Genomic DNA, 19,698 nt, shown 5'->3' with positions numbered 1-19,698 from the left:
TTGGTCGCACAATCTCGACCTAAGTACGCCGCCACGTGGAAACGATGGTCCGCGTGGTGCGCGACAAACGGCTATAACAAGTGGCTTCCCTCCGATGTTCAGCAACACTCCTACCAGCTTGCTCTATTCGCCGTTCACTACTGGTCGACCTCAGTGCCAACTTCAGGCAAACCCCGCTCAGCGAATACCGTGTTGTCCGCGATCAGCCATGTCTCGTGGTATCATATCCGAAACCTCGGATACTCAGTCGGGCTGCACGCAGGACACAACATGGCCGTGCGTGGGATGCAGCGGTTGTCGCCCCCTCCGCGACAAAAGCAACCGGTCACAACTGCAATCTTACGTGAAATTCGGAACAGAAGCAACTTCCAAACAGCCCACGACCGCATGCTCTGGGGGGCTGCGGTCGTGGGCTTCTTCTTTCTATTAAGACGATCGGAGTATCTCGCGGATGGTACAAAGGTGAAGCCATACATTATTCGATTCAACGACGTACAGTTCAACTCCGCACAAGGTGAGCCAACTCATTCGATCAAAACTGCCTCGGCAGTCACAATCAAGTTCCGCGGTAGCAAGTCAGATCAAGTGGGAGCTGGGGCTGCGAGAACACTACACCGATCGGGTTCCGCATCGCTATGTCCAGTACTAGCAACATGGGAGCTGGCACAACATGCTCGCAGCTTTGGCAACAATGAAGCCCTCTGTGCAACTGGCACCGACAAGGTCCTTGCGGCAAATCGACTGACTGAAACAATCAAGGCCGCCGCTGCAGCCGCTAGGGCAGACCCCTCCTCATTCGGAACTCACTCCATGAGGAGCGGAGGGGCGACGGCACTGTTCGCGGCTGGTGTAGACAGACTCACAATCAAATTATTCGGAAGATGGTCCTCCGACGCATTCGAGCAATACACCAGAATGAACGAGGCAACTACAAGCTCCCTAGCTCAACGTACTCGAACTGGGAGTTTCAGGAAGCTGAAATAGACGTTTCCAGAATTGGGCTCCCAGACGCGATGAACGGGCGCGCCAGCCGGACGGGACGGCGCGCCTCCCATTCCGCGTTCAGCGACCAAGTTGCCCAAGCATCAGAAAACGGCATCAGCACCTTGCAATGTCCTCACCTCCACCTCCACCTGCACCGGTGCCACCACCTCCTTCCCCGGAGTCGGCGCCGCTCGCTTCGTCGGCGCCCCTCCCAGCTCGGCCAGCCGCCGTTTCAAACCCCGTGTCGAGCCCCGATCCGGCCCCCAACGCGCCCTCCGCTGCGACTTGGGCCTCAGCCATCGCGGACCCGGCCACTAGCGACGAGACACCAGCGCGCATGAGCTCCCGGCTCGCAGCGAAGAAGCGGTCGGCGGCTGGACTCGCTGAGGCGCGCCGGCAGAAGCGTCAGCTCACGGCCAACAAGGAGGCCGCAGCTGCCGCGGCGGCCCTCCCCTTCGCGACCCCGCTCGGCACGCGACGTGACACAGCCTCGCCGCCAGACCAACCTCTCCCGGGTCCCTCGCGTGCTGCCGGCCAAGGAAGCGTCGACTCGCTCCCCAGCGAGACAGCCACAGCCGGGGAGCCACCGTCCGTTCCGGCAATAAACGCTGCCGCGACGCACCCAAAGGTGGCCAAGGCGCGCAAGGCGCCCAAGGCGTCGAAGCCCAAAGTCAGCGAAGTCGCCACCGGCGTCCAAGGTCTCAGCGCCACCCGGGGTCGCGAGGGCCCCGAGCCCTTCCTCGGCAGCGTCACTTCAGCCGGGTCACGCGCCTCCGCCTGCGCCCGCAGCTCTTGTAGCAGCGCCTCCACCCCCCACCACCGCGGCCATGGCACGCGATGTCGCCACGCTGCCAGCGCACGGCCCAGCCCCCCTTGACTCTTGTACGCCACCGGCCGTGCACATTGCATCCGGTCTCGCCGACGCCACGCTCGCGCTGCCTCCCCTCCCCGCCGCGGCCAATTCCGGAAATGAGAACGCTGGGCCACGGTCGCCATCTGCGACACCCGCTCACGCCTCTGGCCCCATCATCGACGTCGCCGATTCCGACTCGGACACTGAGGCCCCCGGGGAGGCGCTGCCTTCCCTCGCCTGTCCGCGCCCGCAGCACCTCCGGCCCGCATCCCGCACGCGCGCGCCGTCTGCGCGCTCGATCCCAGCGCACTCGCCGTTTGACCTCTCCGAGTTTCTTAGCCGCTTCCACGCGGGTGCAGCGGCGATTCCATCGCCGCCACGTCCACCGCGCCCGCAATCCGGCGTTGCTCCGGCCAACTCGCTTACGTCCAGAGCCGACGCCTGCTCCGACTTGGCCGCACCAGTGCCGCCCCCGGACATTGACCCCGCCACGCTATACGTAGAGTTCACCCGGTTCCTGCAAAGCCGAGTCGCCCCCGCAGCACACATCCAGCCGCCGGCCCGCGAGCCGTTCCCAGCGTCTCTAGATGCGTACTCGTGGACTCTGCCGAACGACAAGGGCGCGCTGCCGCCGGCGGCTGTCCGAAACCTGCGAGCTGCCGACTTTCCACCGCCGGCACACCGCGCCCGCGGCGACTTCGTGCCGGCCGCGGTCCATATCCTGGCGGCACATCGTTTGTATCCCTTCCTGCTGTCCCCGGAAGGGCTGAATTGCACTCCGATGGAACTCGTAATGCGAATGCGTCTCCTAGATTGCCTGCGCTTCCGGGACGCGCCGCCAATCCTCGGAGCAACGCACAGCGCGCGCTTTGGGCGACATGGGATCACTATAATGCACTTCCTCCGGGAAGACCTGGCGGCCCAGTTGGCCGCCGGTTCCTCGGACGCCAACTACAGCCTCGATTTCGGTTCCAACGTGGCACCACCCTCGGCCCCGACCTGCAACTCCTACAACGACCTCCTTGGCGCCGTCCAAGGACTCACCACCTTCGCGAACGCGGAGTGGTACGAACCGATGGCACATGTTCTCTATCGCCTTCGGGAGTTCGTCACGGCCAACATGGACGCCGACCCCGGTCACACCCCGGCACGCGTCCAGCGTACCCTGCACGAGGTGAACCGGCTCCTCGGGGACGCGTTCGTTCACCTGGCCAGCGACTTGCCCACCTGGTGGAGGGACTTCAGTGCTGCTGTGCACCGAATTTCGTACTCGTCGTCGTCATGGGCGGTGGCTCTCTGCAGCTTGGCCCCGGCGGCAGTTCCAGCTACACGGGACAGCTACCCACGCACATCATCGCCCCCACAGCGCCGGGCCACACACGAACCGAGCGCCAGAGGAGTGCAGACTCGTCCCGGTGGGTTCCCCGCCAACATGCGCGCGCTAATTCCACGCAATGCAGAGGGTCAAGAACCGTGCTTACGCTTCTTCGCCGGCTCAATCTGCTTCGGTGGCGCCGCTTCGACATGTGCAGTCCGCAACCGGCTTCACGCGTGGCCCGACGAACTGCCGGCCGCTCTGCTGGCGTTCATCAAGAAGAAATTCGGCCGCCACGACCCCGGCCAGCGCCGCCGCGCCTGACGGGGACGAGGCGCCGCTGGTCCACCAGCGCTTCGTTTCGCCTGTCTCAGATCTAACCCGAATACACACAATTTGTACTCGAATCTGAGTCACAATGGATCAACCCAGATCGGCCCCGCGCGATCACCCGCCGGTGATGCTTGGTCCGACCCACACCCCGCTACCACACCGGATTTGCCCAGGAGTGCCCTCCAACCCCAAGCAGACCCGGCACCTGCCGGTGAGAATCCAGGCGTCTCTAACGCTGGACATGCCACCGAAGCACGCCCACCCCAATCAACTACCCCCACTCATGCCGGCGAGCAACCCTCCCCGGGTCATTCCGCCGAGGAGTGCAGGGCGCCGCATAATATCACGACCACGTCACCCGGTGTACCTGCCGGTGAGAGGCCCAGCGCTTTTAGCGCCGGTCATGCCACCGAAGAAGACCCGCCCCTTCCGCATCCTCCCGCCCCGTTGACGCAGGCTGGCCGCGCCCCCGGGGCAGTGCCGCGCACCACCCGACACGGCAATACTTGCCCCTCCCGCCCACCCAACACTCTACGCCCAGCACCATCCCATGAGCAGCTCCAAAACCTGATCGCCAATAGCACCGACCGCGCCCATCTCTGGGATTCGATTCGATGGTCTTCGTTATCCTCCGCGTTCCGTCGTGCCGGCGTTGAGTTGCCGTCCTACCCGCCGATGGACTCCGCCAACTCGGACCACGCCTTCCAGCTCAATAAACCACTCCAAGCGGCAATGTCAGAGTTCATTCGCCGTACTCGTCCGTCGCTGAAAGAATTCACAGAGCTTATCCGATGCCAGACGCGAGCGGACTACCGACCCAACAAAGCGCTCCTGCCGTCCACACTAATAACGCAGTGCCGCGGGTACCCCCACCTGAGCGAACTCTTGCGCATCGCGTCCGAGGGAGTCCGCGTCCAGCTTCGGAAGGCGCCTCCAAAACAAGCCCGTTTCCCCCGGAACCACCCTTCCGCATCGGCTCGAATCAATGTGCTGCGGAAGAATATCAGGAAGGAGCAAGATTTACTGCGCTGCCTCGTAGTCGACGCCGACATCTTCAGCATCTGGCCCGAACTCATCATGAGCCCTTTCGGCGTGGTCGACAGAGGCACCGGGGATCCCCAGACTACAGGCAGGACAATCCACGATCTCTCATTCCCCGAGGTCGAGTCAGTGAACCAGTGTACCGACCTGGACAGCGTTCCCAAGGCCACGTTCGAACACTGCTCGCGCATCGCCAAAGAAACCACCCGTTGTAAACAAGCGAACCCCGACTGCGAGGTAAAGGTTATGGCTGGCGACGTGGCGGCCGCCTACCGAAACGCGTGCATCCACAGCGAGTCGGTCCACTTGTTTGGAGGCCACATTCCCGAGGACAACGCCATCGTCATCGACTTGTCGGCCGCTTTCGGGTGGTCAGGGTCGGCCGGCGTGTACAGCGTCCTTGGCGGAGCCGTCGCCTTCCTGCACGGCAGCAGCGTTGACCCTGAGCACCCGACGGGGTTCTTCAGCTACCACTGGGTCGATGACCACGTCAATGTGGCGGCCGACACCGGCATTCACTGCGCCGACATCGAGCGCTCGCTTCGCTTCGCGATGACGACCATCATGGGTCCGGCGGCCGTCAACGAGGACAAGTTTACCCCGTGGCGCTCTCGCCAACAAGCCTTGGGTTTCATCTTCGACACCGCTGCGGGAATCGTCGCGATGCCAACAGCGAAGATAATGAAGGCACGGCAACGCGTCAGATCTGCATTCCAGGCATCCCGCCTCACTCGCAGCGAGTTCCGCTCCCTCATCGGATCACTGCGCCACGTCGCAACGCGCATCCGCCCGGCCCAGGCCTTCCTCCAACGGCTTCGGTCCGGGGAATCCCGTCTCCCCCGCCACTCACGCGTCCAGGTTACCCCCTCCATGCGCGACGACCTCTCGTGGTGATGGCGAATCCTCCACGACCCGGCTCTGAATGGGGTCCCCCTCGAGTACTTCGGAGAGCTCCCCGAACCCGACATCGTCGTGGCCACCGACGCTTCGGACGTGGGGCTCTGCGCGCTCGTCCCAGTGCACAAGCTCGTCCTGAGCTACCAGTTCTCCCCGCCTGAACACAACCAGATCGAGGCGTTCAAGCGCGGGGCCCCAAACGAATTTGACATCAACTACCGCGAACTCCTCGCCTGCGCGTTCGCGCTTCACGCATGGGCCCCGGGGTGGCATGCCGCCCGCCACCAGCACCGGCCCCTCCACATCCACTTCCGCATCGACAACACGTCCGCCGTCGCCTGGCAAACGAAGATGGCATCGCGCAACTCCCGGGCCCAAGTCCTCATCCGGCTGATCAGCGCATGGGAACAACAATTCGGCCTCCGCATCTCGGCTTCCCACATTCCGGGGGCCGAGAACGAAGCTGCGGACGCCGGCTCCCGTCGCTGGGAGAACACCGCCTACGCCCGTCGATTCGACGACCTCACCCACGACTGGCACCACACGCAGCCGCTGGCGAGCATCGCGGACCTCGAGTCCACCTGGCTCAACGCCTCCGAGAGCATTCCGTCGCTGACTCGTCATTCAAGAAGTACGCCGGATCTTTCAATAAATGGAAGCAGTGGGCAGCCCGACGAGGCGTCCCGTGGCAGCTCAGCGTCCCGCTAGCTGGGAAGATCGCTCTGATCTCAGAGTTCGTTCTCGACTGCACCCACAGTGCCACCGGTCACCGTGAAGGCGTCCGGGCCGCTACCGCGAAATCGACCCTGTCCGGCATTCGACACTTCTTCGCGGCCGCTGGGCTTGACTTCCCGTCCGACCATCCACAGATTCGCATGCTCATAAAAGGCGTGGGCCGTCTCGACCCACCGCACCGTCAAAAAGCCCCGGTTTCCGTTGCGCTGCTGGATGAGTGCGCAAACGAGCTTGACCTCAACGACCCCGCCGACCAAGCTCTCTGGGGGGTTCTGTGTCTGGCCTTCTTCTTCATGCTCCGCCGCTCCAAGATCGCAGCCACGACAAACACGGCATTTAAGTGGTTCGCCCTCAAAGCGGCCGATGTCACCACCGTCGACGCGACTGGAACGCCCACGGTAAATCCGAAGAGGGCCACCGCTGTCTGCATTCGGCTAAGTGGCTCCAAGACCAACCAAAGTGGGGATCCCACCACGCGGATGCTCGCCCGCTCAGGACACCCAATACTGTGCCCAGTGCTCGGCGCCCTGTTACTCCTCCGCTCCAGACTCAACCTCCCTGCGTCGATCCCTGCAGCGGTATTCGTCGACAAGAACGGCACGCCCAGCTGCTTGACAGCGGCCCGCGTCGCGCGAGTCATCCGCCTGGGCGCCTGCACCGTCGGCGAGGATCCTACCCTATTCAGCACCCATTCACTGAGAGCAGGCGGCGCAACCAACTTGTACCGGGCTGGAGTGGACGCACTGATGATCCAATTCCACGGGCGCTGGGCCTCCGACGCTTTCAAGCTCTACACACGCCTGTGCCAAGAATCCGTCGCGAGCGTGGCGGAAAAGATGGTCAGCGGTCCGAGGGGAGCGACAACGCTAGCTTAGCGGCACGTATCTACCACCCTCTTCTGGTGGTGCTCAGCCCGGACATCTTGCCCGGGCTGCAGCGCGGTAGATACGGATCCGCTAATGTAACGTGATGTTGCCCCAACCGTCTGTGCGTTGTTTAAGAGTGGGAAAATGATTTGACTGCGCCCCCATCGCTGTATTATCTCGGAAAGCCTGGACAACTGGGCCCTGAGACGCCTGCTCACAGTCACGAAATTCTGGCGGTGCAGGGACCTGGTAAGAAAGCCTGGATAACTGGGTCCTAAGACGCCTGCTCACAGCAACGAAATTCTGGCGTTGCTGGAACCTGGCAAAACAAAGCTAACTGATAACTGCTTGCAGCTATAGGTGTACAGGGGGTCATGTATGTTTCCCGGAGTTGGTGGTTGTTACGAACGTACCTCAAATGTGCCGCGTACCTTGCTCAGCAAGCGCAAAACGAGTAAGTTTGGTTCATATTGCGCCCGGACTACGCTGCCTACTGTGAATAGAACCTCGTACGAGTGCTAGTACAAACAACCAGAGCCGATCATAGAAACTTCGATGCAATCATGTTACCGCACTTGCACTGCGGTGCACAGGTCAACTGTATTTATCGACTAGGATACCGTACACACACTGCCGCCCTGCTTAGTAGTTGCTCACGTTGTGGTGGTCGGCTGTCATAACTTTGGCTCACGCCGAAAATAGCACGTGCTTGAAGACGCCGTCCACCGAAGCGAACAGCTGTGCCGTCTCCTTCGGCTCAGGAGCCGCCAGTAGCGCCAGGTCCGTGTCCACCATGTACATGTCCTTGCTCTCAGCCTTGTACTCCTTCTCCGACACCTCGGTCCACGTCTCGTGCAGGAGCACTTAGAAGTACTCGTTCGACAGCATGAGCGAGTTGTTGCAGTACGAGCCGCTGTAGCTCAGCGTATTCTGCAACGCCACGCTACGCGGACGGTTAGTCAGAGCGACCGCCTCGTACGGAGCCACACCCAGGATCTTGATGTTGTCGTGCACGGCGAGCAGCGTTGTAGTATTCGCGCGGGAAGTATCTCCGTGCCGTTGTCGGCGTCTGTGCGGCCGCCCAGGAAGTCAGTGGTTACGTTATCGACGTCCCCGATCGCCACCTGGCCCGCCAGCTCGATCAGGCCGGCCGCCGACAGCGTCGGGTACGACCTTTTCACGGGCTCCAGCGCGGACATGATCTTGTTCACACCAGTGTTTACCGGCCAGTTCTTCTGCAGCAAAAAATGGCGTGGCGTTGCTGGAACTGGCAAGAAAGCCTAGCTAGCTGAGTCCTGAGACGTGTTGCTGGGACTTGGCAAGAAAGCCTGGATAACTGGGTCCTGAGACGCCTGCTCACATCAACGAAATTCTGGAATGTATAATGCCTGCATGCAACTACGGGTGTAACTTGAACCCCCTCCCTCGACTCCCACGAAAGTTAACGACACGCAGCATATAGATTATCTTGTCACGCGAATGTCGCCCCTAAAAGACTCTAGCAACACGCACTGGATAATATACTATCTGCGCACGTATAAAACCTAACAGGTTCGTCCCGATACATTATTATTTTGTCATCTTATAAGAGATTCAGGGATCTGTGTTTATATAGGGACTAGTACGCGCAGTTGTATAGCACCAACTACTCTGAATAAAATCCATAGAATTAATGTTTTGCCGAGATATGTTAAGACTGAATCCTTTCACAACGAATAAATATTGCTTAGACTCGTGATTATATATCGTTTAAATCATTTCAAAAACTGATACACAAAGCCGTGCTTCGCCCGGAACAGCTCTGAATTTTGCGGCGAGCGTGCGAAAAGAATTATATGATAATACAGTCAAGTGCTCATACTAGATCGCTGTCACTTAAAGCGGGAGGGCTGCTCGATTGCGCTATTTATCCGATGGTTCCTAATAGAATTGGGTGAGATGTATAATACGCAAGAACGCTATAGTGCGTGACCCCCGGTGATTGCCTAGTTTGGCAAGTTGAAACTGCGCGTGACCGCCATGATGAGTTGCGGTAGAAGTGGACGAGAATTTGGCAATAAGAAGTTTTTGTGTGCTACAGTGTGTATTCCAGCCGAATTGATCGTCGAAACATTTTCCGGCGTCAGGTGGAATCCAGGAGTTATAGTGGCACTGCACCGAGATGATGAATCGCATGCTGAAGCGAATGAAGATATCGACGATGGAGGACGAGAAATGCAGCAAGTTGGCCTCAACGACAAGAAATGTTGTTCTTCTTGAACGAAATATTATCTCGATCTCGAGGTCGACCATGTCACGGCAATCTGTATCAACGATTGCAGCTGCACTTCACAACACAGGAGTTCCTAGCTAAGTCGCAGACGACCTAGTCCAGGCGTGCCGTCATGGGTAAGCTACCTTCCATATCCACGGCATTGATCCGCTATTCTTTCGTCTCTTCATATTTTATTTACTTGACATCATAAGTTTCTAACAGCAACAAAAAAGTTTGGAAAATCGCAGCATTTTCGGGTTGAGCAGGATTCTTTTCTCTGCTGCAGGAATCCTGCAGTATGACACTGCCTGCTGATATTCTTCTCGGCGTCATTACCGTTCTGCAGCGGTGGTCGTTGTTGACCACGGCCAGGAGTGGGCACGAAGAGCTGGATGCTGGCCGCCTTGGACGCGGGCAGTACCTGGAGTCGAACAAGGGTTTGCGTGTCAAATGGCGTAAAGCTGACCCACCCTCTCAGTAAAATATAATTTTTGTTTTCGAGCTCTGTTCTCGTTCCCCCAGACTCCGTCCCGATCCGCGCGGACTTCATTAAAGGAAAGTAACACACAATATATATTCGTCTGACATGTCCATTTTGATGATTCACTGAGTAGTCGAGTTGGTTGACATTCGCAGGATGTTGCGATTTCCGGATGGATACTTTGGTCGTGGTGCCATTCAAGTTCTGAGCACCAAGGTCAGACAGAACCCGAGGACGAGACAAGAATAGCACTAGAGAAACCTCCGCCCAGCTAGAAAGTAGTCATTCGCCGATTTTCATCGTTCCAAGAAGAGCTTTCCAGTACCAGTCTCTCAAACAGAACCGTTACACCCCGACTACTCACCCTCAACGTCATGGCATCAAACGCGATTTCCAGTGGAAGCCTCGTGTTCCTCGGTCCTTCGCACGTTCCTGCGTTGGAAGCGTTCACGTACGTGACCGTGGTGGCCGTTCAAGGGACCATGGCCACCGTACGCGTTGTGGGGCCAGATGCTGGTGACGACCCTCAAGGATTTGATGTCAAGGTGTCGGTGCTCCGGCATCGCCTAGTCGCGGCTGCTGAAGCGGACCTGTGGCCCGGCACCTTTGTTGGACATCCGATTGCCTTTGTTCAACCTACAGGAGTTCACTGTGATCAATGGGCTTATGGTCTGGTTACCGGCTATCACATGTCAGAGGCTGATGCCTATCTACACGTCCAAGTTGATGATGTGACGTTGCGGATTCAGCTTCATGACCCTCCACGCGTAATTATTGCTGACCGTCTCAATTACGCGTTGAGTACGGGAGCTGGCGTGAACGTCTCTGTGCTTAATGCAGCCGAGTTACTGGATCGCCAGAATCAAGTTATCATCGCATGTGGTAAAAGCCGGTCTGGGATTCCAGCAAGTGTGATAGCAACATTACTGAGCGTTCCATACAAGCCGGAAGAGCGTGTACCGCTCATTCGGCCGGACACGTTACAAATTGTTCAAGTACGGCGTCAACACATAGTGACATACGAGCTTGCACCAAGAGGGGCTACCTCGATCGACGTGTTTACGGACGACTCACCTGATGCGCGGCCAAACGTCAACACTACACAATCTTAGCTGCTTTCGTCGTCAGAACTCCCAGATTCAGATGACTCCGATGGTGGTGACTCAAGCGTGATGGCGCCGAGTATTCACGGCGATATCGCAGCAGTGCGCCTTCAAAATAGGCAACTTCGCAAGCGAGCTCACGAAGATGATGATCCTGGCCAGGACAGGGTGCCGACTCTCGCATCTACACAGGGCCCATTCAGCATCGCCAGCATGGATGACACTCACGCGTCTTCTTTTCGACCATCTGTTCTCGAGCGGCGAGTTCATGACGCCATTGTCCACCCGACTCTAACAGGTAAGAACCCTCAAGCATCTATTGAATCTGTGCAACAAGTACGACCTTTCTAGCAACCCCACCAGTTCTGCGAGCACTATACGATTTCAGTTTTGGGTTACGAGGGCTCTCCATCATGCACCTCTCGCCCGTCACGCCCAGTGCACTTATGAGAGCAACTACATCTGGCATCAACATGACCAATTTCTCCCGATCGAACGCTTTTCAGCAACCTGCACAAGCTTCAACAGTCGGCGAGATCGTAGATGCTCTCGATGCTCTACTTCGATTTGCAACATGCTTTTACAATTCGGCAGTGCTCAATTTCATCAAAGCTAGTCGCACGTTCATGGCTGGCTACGCTTCGTTCGAGCGTCCTGACCCCGTCACGTGCAACATGCTTGTATTCTGGCTGAACAACAAGTTCGGTAAATTCCGCAGCCAAGTTATCGCCCACGGCATTGATGAGGCCACCAAGATCAGTTCTGAATTCACCAGGCACGACAACCAGCTGATGGAGCTTTATCAAGCTCAGCAAGAAAGACGCATTGCTTCTATGCTGTCAGCCACTGGACCCAAAATTCAGCAACCCCCCCGTTCTCAGCATGGCCACCGTTCTCAACCATATCGCGACGTGCGACGAGCAACTAAGGTACCACGCGAAGTATCTGGCCTTTTGCCGTCGCAGGGTGGAAAACAGCTTTGCCTCCGATATCTATCACAAAAGGGGTGCACGGGACCAAGCCCGGGAAATTGTTACGCAACAGACCGAGCTCACTTTCGTCCGTTGGCGCTCCCAGCAGATGCAAAGCGATTCATTGACGACAACTTCGGTGGGTTGTCGGCGGAGTTTCAGGGGCTGTGAAGCCAGGAACGGGTCGTGGACGCATCAATATCTGCGTTTTCTTCACGTCCACCCCCCCGAGTGAATGGCTCCGGTGACCTCATTCATCCATGTCAGTCTCAATTGTCATCAATTCATCAGTCTCAGCTCAACATTCAATCCAAGCCACTTACTGAAGCGGCTTACTGTGAATCTCTCAAACGAGATCACAACCGATTCACGAACACTCAAAGCGCGCTCCTTAACGCACGGCTAAAAGCGAAAACTAATCATTACCTCACTGCTGCGCAGAAGTGGGGATTGAAGTATCCTGCTCATCACGAATCCGAGAGTTGTGAGCTAGACTACAACCGTATCAAATTTGACTCGGCAGTTGCCCGGCGCTCGGGTCTGCAATTGTCTGAATTTGTTCGATTGTGGCGGGGTCAAACTGACGAGGACGGCCGACCGAACAAATCCTTATACGAGCTGCCACTACCTACGGACCCTCACATGCGGGAGTTTGTGCTGCTATGGAACGACGTAGTGAAGCACGGAGTGCAGCCTCAATGGACGCTAGCAAAACCTACCCGGCAAGTGGTACGGCCAAGAAATCACAGTTCTGTTCAGGCGCATTTGCACCAAATTCGACGTCATGTACAAAACGGCCACCGGCAAGGACGCTATCTAATTGTTGACGAAGACCTGTGTCAACAATGGCCTGAAGTATTTGTAAGCCCTATCGGTGTCGTGGACAAGTCGGGTGGTGCTGACATTCGACTCATTAACGACTATTCTTACCCTGACGGAGCGTCTGTCAACGATTTCACCAATCAAGAGGCGCTGCCGCCTATTTCATATAATCCTCCTGCTGATATCGCCCGGCGTCTGCATCATTTACGTGCCCGCTATCCGAATTCGGTGATTTTGATGAAGGTAGGCGACGTCGCTGGAGCGTTTCGGCATGTTCCAGTCCACGAAAATCACGTCCACATGTTTGTCTTTGTGCTGGATAATTTTCTTGTGATCGATCTTTCGTGCGGCTTTGGTTGGAGCGGTTCTCCTGCATATTATGCGCTGGCTGGACGACAGATACATTCACTGTACGGATCCCGAGCTCCTCATCCAAAATTCTCACAGCTCGACAAAAGTCGGTTCGGCCCGAACACATGGTGCGATGACCACACGTGTGCAGAGGTTGACACGGGTTCACGCTGCTTTGAGGCGAACCTTGCACTTCGCCACGCTATGGCTACAGTTTTGGGTCCTGAAGCAGTCAACGAAGATAAATTCACAAAATGGTCAACGAACACAAAATCGTTAGGTCTGCTGTGGAATACCACCAGGAACACAGTCTCAATACCTCAGGAGAAAATTGCACAAGCCAGAGCTCGTATTCTCGGTGTTTTACACGGTGAAGCGATTACAGTTACGATTGTACACCAACTCGTTGGAAGTTTGCGCTACGTGGCTACATGTTTTCCACCAGCGCGCGCTTTCTACCAAAATCTTCAGGCATTTGAAGCCAGGTTTCGAAGGTTTGACCGACGAGTACTGACGCCGGACGTAGTCGACGATTTGAAATGGTTTTTGGCCGTACTGACGCACGAAAATCGTTTGAATTCAATTCCAGTGGTGGAATTCGCTCATATTTCTACGCCATCCATTTTCGTGTATATGGATGCATCAGACACGGGCCTCTGTGCCTTGGCACCCCAGAGCAAGCAATATCTTCGGTTAAAGTTTGACGAAGAAACTAGACATCAATTCTCAGCATCCAAAACAGACAATTCGATTAATGTTCGAGAGCTTCTGAGCGCAGTTCTAGCGGCTCTGCATTGGGGACCAACCTGGGGTGAAGCATATCAGCAGCAACGTGTTCACGTCCGATTTCACATCGATAACACAAGTGCTGTGTCGTGGGTGAATAAAAGAAACAGTCCACATCCTCTGGCTCGGCTGTACAATCGTTTAATTTCGCTCGCAGAATTTCAATACGGTCTTACATTTTCGGCAGTTCATATTCCTGGACCCGAAAATGTGATGACGGACGCCGGATCGAGAGCTTGGTACAAAAATCATCGACTACACGATTTATGGACTAACTTATCATTTTCGTGGTCACAGGTTCCAATTCATCCAACTTACGAAAATCTCTTGAAAACCTGGGAGAGTATCTCAGAGATGTCGCTCTTGCAGAATCTAGTTCTGAGAAGTGCCAGTCAGCCTGGAATCAATGGTGCCAGTTCTCACGAAACATCGGATGGTCGCCATGGTTAACTAAACCAGGGCGCTCGAGCAACAACAAGTTGGGGTGTTTCGCGGTTTTCTACTGGAAATTTGGATTCAATCGGGCCCGACAAGGCAATTCTTACGACACAATCAAATTAAAGCTGGCCGCGATAAAACGGTTCCACCGCCGATATGTTGGCATTGATTTGGCTGGCACACCCGAATTCTCAATTCTGCTACAAGGAATTAAGCGGTTGTCTGCACCAAAACGGAAGCTTCAGCCTATCACACCCGCTTTTCTCCGCCTCCTCTACAGCTGCACCAATTTCGCACAGCCTCGCGAGCGGCTATTGTGGGGTAGCGTCCTGATGGCTTTCTTCTTCCTCTTGCGGAGATCAGAATATCTTAAGATCGGCACGAAGCGGCATTTCTACTGCTTGAAGACGCGCAATGTGTTCTTTTCGGACAAGCATGGAAGGCAAACCACGCCAGATCGGGCGTCTTCCGTCACATTAGGTCTAGAAGGTGCCAAGAACGACCAGTTCGGCCGAGGTGCCTACCGCACAATGCACAAGTCAGGACATGCAATCATTTGTCCTGTCGAAGCCCTAAAGCAAATTCTACAAGCACGACAAGAAAGTGGTCAACATGGATCACAATATTTGTGTGCGGATCTGGACGAAACACGTGTGGTATCGGCTCTCAAATCGGTTGCTCGAATGGCCAACGTTCCGCCTTCGAACTACTCGACACATTCCATCCGGATTGGTGGAGCATCTGTAACGGGGTTACACGTACAAGTGGCTGCAAGCCACTTGTGAATTTAACAGATAGGTTATCTGTTAAACGTTTTGGATACTTCCTCACATTGGTGTAAGACACACCGATGGATACATTGAAGTGGACCACCACAGTGAGTGGTCCACACATACCCAAAAGATCCTATTGGTAGAAAGCAGCATCTTTCTAGCAATTAGAGACGTGCATATTGGCGGGGCTCTGACAGCCAGCCGCTGCCAACCCCTTCATAGATGATAAACAGTTTTTAGCAGATTTTAGAGGAAGATCAATTTACAAACAATACAGTTCTCATTTTACCTTAAACTAGCTACTTGGAGTCTTGTCTAAGTTAACTTATATTTGTGTATTCAAATATAATTAACCTAAGTAATTACTAAGTACTTACGCTTCCTCATACACGTTGCGCAACGTGTAAGCTAAAGTAGTGAGTCAAGTTAGACCCGCTACAACCTGCCCTTCACAACTCCCATCCTCCCCCCCACCCACTTCATCCACAACCACATCCTCATCAACATCCCACAACAACACCCCTTCCTCACCATTCTACATCACACTTTCTACCCAACACCACACACCTACCTTCCCATTTTCATCTACCATATTCAACACAATCTACTCTTCACAACTCCCATCCTCCCCCCCACCCACTTCATCCACAACCACACCCTCATCAACATCCCACAACAACACCCCTTCCTCACCATTCTACATCACACTTTCTACCCAACACCACACACCTACCTTCCCATTTTCATCTACCATATTCTGATTGGTGATCTTGTGATACTCAGGACATTTTCTTAAAGTGTTTAATCAGACCGCAGGACACATGGTATTATGGACCAATCACAGAGAACCTGCCTCCGTCGCCAGCACGGTTCACCTCAATCGACTACAGTGCGAATGTGGATGGATGCCGACTCTCCATCCTACGTGCTTCAGCACGTACGAAGTGTTCAAAGAGGAGCTCAAACAAGCGTTTGAGCCCCCGCAAAACGAGTTCCGGTCGAGGGCGGAGTTCCTCGACCTTCAGCAGGGTAAGCATGACGTCCATGCTTACGCGCAGCGCGCACGATATATATATTTTGGTATCAAATATCGTGACTAACCCGATTGACGAGGCGACCAAGGTCGTCACGTTCATGAAGGGGCTTAGAGATGGGCCTGTGAAGACCTATCTCTTCCGAGAGTACCCGAGTACTCTCGAAGCTGCGATTACTCTTGCCATGCAAGAAGAGTTTAGCCTGCGGCAGGCTAAACTCCATGTAAACGTACCGAGGCCGCAACCGCGCCCGGTAGCGAGGACGGGAGGTCCGGAGCCAATGGACCTCTCGAGTGCAACAACTGCTGGTTACCAGCAGCAGGGAGGTAACGTGCGATGCTTCCGCTGCGGAAGGATCGGTCACTTTGCACGGGAGTGTACAGCTCCCATGCCCCCTGGAGGTGGCCGTCGTGGCGATGCTAGGCATCGCCGCGGACCAACAAAAAACGCGAACATCCAGTAGGCGCGGGGCGCCCTACTGGTAATGCAGTCGCGCGTGCCGACATCGGGCACGCGACACTGAGGACTGCAGCCCCCAGTGAGACCAGCTCTCACTGCAAGAAACAAGATGACAGGCCAAACCTAGTCATCTTGAAGGTTTACTCGAAGAGAGCGAGTGACTCTCTTCGAGCATTGGTAGACTCAGGCGCGTCGAACAACTTTGTTCGACTACGAAGCCTGTCGAGACTTGACTTCGAGGAGGTAGATACACCTCGAAGTCTTCTGGAGGTACGACTGGCAACAGGTGCCATCGTGAAGCCCGATAAGCGCGTCGTGAACGTGCGCTTCTCGTACAAACAACGAGTGTTTGTCGAACACTTTATCGTCCTGGATCTGGACGATAAATTCGACGTAGTAATGGGCATGCCGTGGCTTGCACGGCATGATCCGGTGATAAACTGGAAGAAGCGCACGCTCGTGCGCTTCGGACGCGACAGCGGAACAGAGAGCGATGGCCCTGTTACCGCAGCGCGCGCACCTGCTGGTGCGCGCGGCTCACCAGTCGAGACAGCGCTTTATGCTGCTGTCCCGGAGTGCCCAAGAAGTGCGCGAGGGCGCGCACAAGTGAGACCCACGTCGGCAATGCTGCCGACGTCGGAAGAAAAAGATGTGTTGGTTCCGGGAACCAACACCCACGTTCAAGCGTGTAAGGGACAGTCCCTGACCCGAAGCGGTCAGGTCGACAACGACGCGTCGGCTCCGGGAGCCGACGCACCCTCGGTCATGAGGGGCTCCGCCAATGAATGGCGTCGAGGTGACGAAGGCGTGTCAACTCCGGGAGTTGACGCTGCAAACAGTGCGGACGGTTGCAAACGTACCGCACTGACGCAATTTACATGCTGTCGTGCAGCCGGGCTGCACGACGAAGCGCTCATGCGATCAAGCCGGGCTTGATATCGCGCGCCCGCAGACAGGGTCTGCCGGCGAAGGACACATTACCGTGCAGCCGGGCTGCACGAAGGAAAATGCGGTCAAGCCGGGCTTGATACCGCGCGCCCGCGGACAGGGTCCGCCGGCGAACGACTGTCCACGGCCGGGCCTGGACAAGAAGAACAACTGTGCGGAGCCGGGCTCCGCACAACAAGAAGACGGCGCAAGCGGAAAACGCTGCGCAAGTCTCGGTCCGGGACCGAGACGCAACAAGAGCAGTCTGCTGGGCAGACTGCGGCGGTGACGCCGAATGTCAAGACGCTAAGCGTCTTGACTCGCACCGATACTGGATTCCAGTATCGTGATATGGGACTCGCTAGTCCTCCGACGACGGCGTCGGAGTTGACTTCGCTTCCAGCCATGAGCTGGAAGCGCTTCACGCGCGACTTGCACGATGGACGCATCGAGCAAGTCTGCGTTCTTTCGGACAGTGAAAGAACGGCGAGCGAGAGCGAAGAGCTGAGGCAGCTTTTCATGGGAAGTACCACTGAGAGTGAAGACACTCTCAGTGCGAAGACGAAGCGAGAGCGCTTCGAGGAACAAGGTTGGGACTCGCTGAAGTCGAGTCCCTATTACGGATTGCTGAGGGAGTACAAAGACGTACTCCCGGAAGACATTCCTGCGGAGCTTCCGCAGGATAAGGGCATTCAGCACGAGATTGATCTCGTGCCGGGCACGAAGTACTGTGTCACGCGGCAGTGGCCACTGCCGCGAGAACAAGTGAAAGCGATCGACGACTTCTTTGAAAGTCGTCGTAAAGCAGGACAAGTGCGGGAATCAAAGTCCCCGCACAGTGCTCCGACGTTCTGTGTCAAGAAGCCACAGGGCGGATGGTGCATCGTTCATGCCTACAACAAGCTGAACGATGCGACGGTACCGGCGCAGACGCCGATACCTCGAAAAGATGTTATCATCGATTCGATGGCCGGGAGCACCGTTTACAGTGCTCTCGACTTACGAGATGGATTTTATCAAATCCTAATGCGTGAGAGCGATATCCCTCTCACGGCAGTGAGCACGCCAAGCGGCATGCTCTGGGAATGGCTAGTAATGCCACAGGGGCTTAAGAACGCCCCTGCGACTTTCAACAGGTGCGTGACGCACTTGTTGCGCTCGGTGCGCGACTTCGCACCGAGCTACTTCGATGATGTATTCATCCACAGCCGGGCTGTGGACGGGAAAACCGACGTAGAGATGCACAGGGTGCATCTCCGGAAGCTACTTGAGCTTATGCGAAAGCATAAGCTCTACGCGAACCTGAAGAAGTGTATCTTCGGGGCGAGCGAGATACCCGTCCTCGGGTGTCTCGTAGGGAAGAATGGTGTTCGCCCTGACCCGGAAAAGGTCAGAGTGATAAATGAATGGCCAACGCCTTCAAGTGTCAAGGAACTGAGGCAGTTCCTTGGCTTGGCCACGTACTTGTGCAAGTACGTGGAGGACTATGCGGGCAAGATCCGCCCGCTGTCACAGCTTCTTAAGAAAGAAGCTGTGTGGAATTGGACACCCGATTGCCAAAAGGCATTCGATGCAGTCAAGCGGGGCTTGACTGAGGCGCCGATCTTGGCAGTGGCTGACCAAGATCGCCCATTTCACGTAGTGTGTGACGCATCCGATTTCGCGATCGGATGCGCGTTATGCAGCACGATCACGAGGGCCGTGATCGTGTCGTCTACCAATCGCGTCAGCTGAAGCCAGCTGAGCGCGACTATCCGGTGCATGACAAGGAACTCCTTGCCATGAAGTATGCACTCGCAAAGTTCCGAGTGTACTTGCTTGGGAGTAGACCATTTGTGGTCTACACCGACCATGCTTCATTGCGCACCGCAGTGAAGTCGCCACACATTTCACAAAGAATGGCGAGATGGCTCTCATTCTTTGCGGAGTATAACTTCCGGGTCGAATACAAACCCGGAAGATTGAACGTGGTGGCCGACGCGTTATCACGTCGGCCGGACTATGCAGAAGCTGTTGACGTCAATGCCATTGACGCCATGCGATCGAGCAAACCCACATCATCTCTGTTGGATGATGTGAAGGCCGCGTACGCGCACGACGCGGACGCGAAGCTCTTGCTGGCCTATGGCACAGCGCCTTCTGACAAGTCCCGTCAGAAGCTGCCCAAGCACCTTCGAGCGCGTGCACACCGCTTTCGTGTGCACGACGGACTGCTACTCTACAACGCAGTCGACGACAACGCGGATCGCGTTGTCGTGCCAAATGACCATGACCT

General features: G+C 56.1%; 3 protein-coding genes across 3 annotated transcripts; 2 read left to right on the top strand and 1 right to left on the bottom strand.

Moving 5' to 3' along the window:
* Positions 1-1,321: 1,321 nt before the first annotated feature.
* Positions 1,322-3,476, top strand: IUM83_02422 (uncharacterized protein; the record flags this gene model as incomplete). The annotated part of the gene is made up of 2 exons (XM_067926338.1): positions 1,322-1,682; positions 1,774-3,476. The coding sequence occupies 2 exons, from the start codon at positions 1,322-1,324 to the stop codon at positions 3,474-3,476; spliced, it is 2,064 nt and encodes a 687-aa protein (XP_067796422.1).
* A 1,968-nt stretch (positions 3,477-5,444) lies between these two features.
* IUM83_02421 (uncharacterized protein) lies at positions 5,445-6,131 on the top strand (the record flags this gene model as incomplete). Its single annotated transcript, XM_067926337.1, has 1 exon — positions 5,445-6,131. One exon carries the CDS (start codon positions 5,445-5,447, stop codon positions 6,129-6,131), a length of 687 nt encoding a protein of 228 aa, XP_067796588.1.
* Positions 6,132-7,711: 1,580 nt separating this feature from the next.
* Positions 7,712-8,223, bottom strand: IUM83_02420 (catalase/peroxidase HPI; the record flags this gene model as incomplete). The annotated part of the gene is made up of 2 exons (XM_067926336.1): positions 7,712-7,887; positions 8,004-8,223. The coding sequence occupies 2 exons, from the start codon at positions 8,221-8,223 to the stop codon at positions 7,712-7,714; spliced, it is 396 nt and encodes a 131-aa protein (XP_067796685.1).
* Between the last annotated feature and the right edge of the window lie 11,475 nt (positions 8,224-19,698).

Source organism: Phytophthora cinnamomi, assembly GCF_018691715.1.
Source record: "Phytophthora cinnamomi strain GKB4 chromosome Unknown Contig16, whole genome shotgun sequence".
Taxonomy (NCBI): Eukaryota; Oomycota; class Peronosporomycetes; order Peronosporales; family Peronosporaceae; genus Phytophthora; species Phytophthora cinnamomi.
This window is presented reverse-complemented; position numbering and strand designations above follow the sequence as displayed.